Here is a 2,992-nt window from a genome sequence, read left to right on the forward strand (position 1 = left end):
TCCCCTCCAATTTTTATCACTTGCAACTACTTTGTAACAGATGTGCTAAACGAGTTATCAAGACTTTAATCGAGTGCCTTTGCTCTGCAATGTGTAAACTGTAACCACTCATAACGAAGCAAGGAAGCATTCAATGCAAAAGTTCTTGGTTTAGATTTAAGATTCGGTTTAATATCGTTATTGACTTTGCGGAACGTTGACAGCCCCTCGGTAATTTCTAGATAAATTTACTGAATCGTTATCGCAGGTGGTTGTAGGCACCTACGAATTAAAACAGGTGAAGGTTACATCTCAGTTTTGCATGCCTCTCGCCATGTCAACCCTCTTTGTGACGTCATAGCCGTCGTCTGGCTGACGAAAGCAAACCAAAATTACACGCTAGAAAAAGATCAGGTTAGTTACTAGAAGGAGGCGAATTTAGAGAGGGAACCCGCCATTACTAACCTCCCGCGCATCATCGCAAATAAAAACATGCATAAAAAATTTGCTAACCTCTTAAGGCTTACAGGCTCTTGGTTTTGCGAATACATCTAAAAGCAAATACACATTGGCGTCTGTCAACAAGCACAGCAACAATAAAACCTTACGGAATTGGTTTTGTTCGGAATTAAAAGGGGAGTTTTCCTCACACTTCCGAACTTCTATATTTTGAACACCATACTACTGCAGTTGTACAATGCACGGGAAGGTTAGAATTTGTAAGGCGATTTCGCGTTACAGTCGAAGACGATCGGCTTCGCCATAAAGTCCAGAATGGTTTTAAATTGAACGGAACTTTCCAGGACCTTAATAGTTTTCTTCCGTTATCGACGGCACCTGGCACGAAGCAGTACTGAAGGAGAAACGTAGCTATCCTTCTGGCCAAACAACCTTTTTGGTCAACGCGTTCTCATCAGGTCTCACGTCAGCGAGAAATTTTTGCAGCCGCGCCTTCAACGGTATGACCTCGTCCACTAAGTTAAGCCGCAATCCAAACTCCGTTTGCAAGAGTTCCAAAACATCGTTCTCGTCACGCATCACCTTCTTCTCCACAATGCCCTTAGTAGGAGACCAGCGAATGAACGTGTCGTTCCTCAGGCGAGCCCAACAGCCCTCCGTCCGTCGCCCCGCTAGGAGGAGGCGTCGCATGGAACTGTCCGGGTGCGTGCACGAGTACCAGCTCAGCGTGGAGAAGTCGATCCAGTCCAGGTCGTACGGTTCGATCATGTAGAGTCCCTTCAAGCTGCCGCTGATGGTTGGGACAGCCACCTCGATCCTGCCCGCCGCATCGACCACGCGGACGCCGAAAGGCGCCGCGTCTCCCTTGAGCGGCAGCGCCTTGTGCAGGCCAATGAGTCCCATACCCACGTCGGCGACGCAGCGGTCACCGTTGGGAAGCTCAACAATGGGAACAGCGTGGGACATGCGCGCACGCTTGGTCGAGTTGTCTGGAGCACCGATGCGGAGACGCGCCGAGTGGAGCTGCGCTTTATATCCGAGCGACACCAGCAGTCGAAAGAACAAGGGGTTCAGCTCGAAGCAGTAGCCGCCGCGGCCACGCCGGATCAGCTTGTTGAAGACGGTCTCGGCGTCTATGGCAATGCGCCTGTCCAGATGAACGTCGAGGTTTTCGAAAGGGACGCGCTCCAGATGTGTGCTCACCAGGGCGTCGAGATACTCCCTGTTCAGCTCAGTGGGCTTGGACATGCCCAAGTGCTTCAGGTACTCCTGGACTCGCTCTTCGCTGAGGCCGTCCATCATTATCGGTCCTGGTGCTTATGCGCCGTTGGCCGTAGAATCATACAACGTGCCTCTCCAGGTGGTTCCTGGTCGCTTGCATGTCTTGCTAAGGCCTGTGCTTCCGTGCTATCTCCATTCCTGCGCCGCCTCAAGCGCAAAGAAGGAAATTTTGCATGCTCTGTTACAATGCAATAGGAGCCATTGCTCGTCTTCTTCACCCCTCTCTTCTTCTAACGCACGGCGAATACATATTCGTATGCAGGCTTTTCTACCAGGCACATTATAAAATGTTAGTAAACTATACTGAGTCTGACATTTGCTTCCAATACATATTTTTTAAAATCTCATAGCTGGAGGGCGAGTCGCGAAGCTGCTCTTTCGTTAAGCATTGTGCATTAGCGCTAAGGATCGAAATTTTCTTCGTCGTCTCTGGATCGTCGGGGCGTCATCCAGATAAAGCGATCTCTCTGACGGGAGGTGCAATGGGTTAGCAGCGGCTTGAGTTGTCCTTACAAGTCGTGTCGTATCAAGTCTGACAAGAATGACCTGATACTTTTAAATTGTGAAGTAAACATCTAACTGCAAATTTTATATCAAGTGCTTTATGATTAGCTTTCTTGTGGAGAAAACATTTTACTTGGACTAGCGGTGCTCCTTCTTTCTATTCGGTGTTGTTTCCAAGGGCCTCGTCTCCCTATTTCGGCGATAACAGCGAACCTCCGCCGCGAGGGCAGTTCAGTCGTTTTGTCGTGAGTGAACTTTGAGACGTCGGCTGTTGGTTTGGTGATGAAATTCGTAACTTTCAGGCCACTCCACCGTTTTTGGTGAGGGTCTGAGTGCAGCGGTTCGGTAACAGTTCGTCTATTTTACGTGGGATACGAAAATTTAGCGCCAGAGAGTGCAACCGCCTCGCCGAAAGGAAATGAATTGTTGACGTCAGTTGGCTGCTTGTAGGCAGCGACCGCTCACGCAGCTGCCTAGACAGTAAGCCCCACCAGGGCTACGTCATAGACACAGGTGGGGCCGGCTTGGTGTGGAGATAGTCGGTGGCTGACAGCGTGGAGGAGCAGGAGAACAGGTACCGCTGTTAAGATAGGAGGTTTTAATGACCATACTTTAACACTTAGCGTGAACCCACATATAGGCACTAACACTTGACAGCTTTATTGGAGGAATGCAGCACCTTCTATACCAGCAGAAAGGCTGCGTGAATGAACACAAAATGAAATAGAAGTTCTCACAGAACAAACACAAGTAGTGCGCGGGCAGGTAG

At 49.3% G+C, this 2,992-nt stretch overlaps 1 protein-coding gene across 1 annotated transcript; it reads right to left on the reverse strand.

The window, feature by feature from the left end:
* Nucleotides 1-849: 849 nt before the first annotated feature.
* Nucleotides 850-1,740, reverse strand: LOC144097763 (arylamine N-acetyltransferase-like). Its single transcript, XM_077630400.1, has one exon. It carries the CDS (start codon nucleotides 1,738-1,740, stop codon nucleotides 850-852), a length of 891 nt encoding a protein of 296 aa, XP_077486526.1.
* Nucleotides 1,741-2,992: the final 1,252 nt, after the last annotated feature.

Source organism: Amblyomma americanum, chromosome 7, assembly GCF_052857255.1.
Source record: "Amblyomma americanum isolate KBUSLIRL-KWMA chromosome 7, ASM5285725v1, whole genome shotgun sequence".
Classification (NCBI taxonomy): domain Eukaryota; kingdom Metazoa; phylum Arthropoda; class Arachnida; order Ixodida; family Ixodidae; genus Amblyomma; species Amblyomma americanum.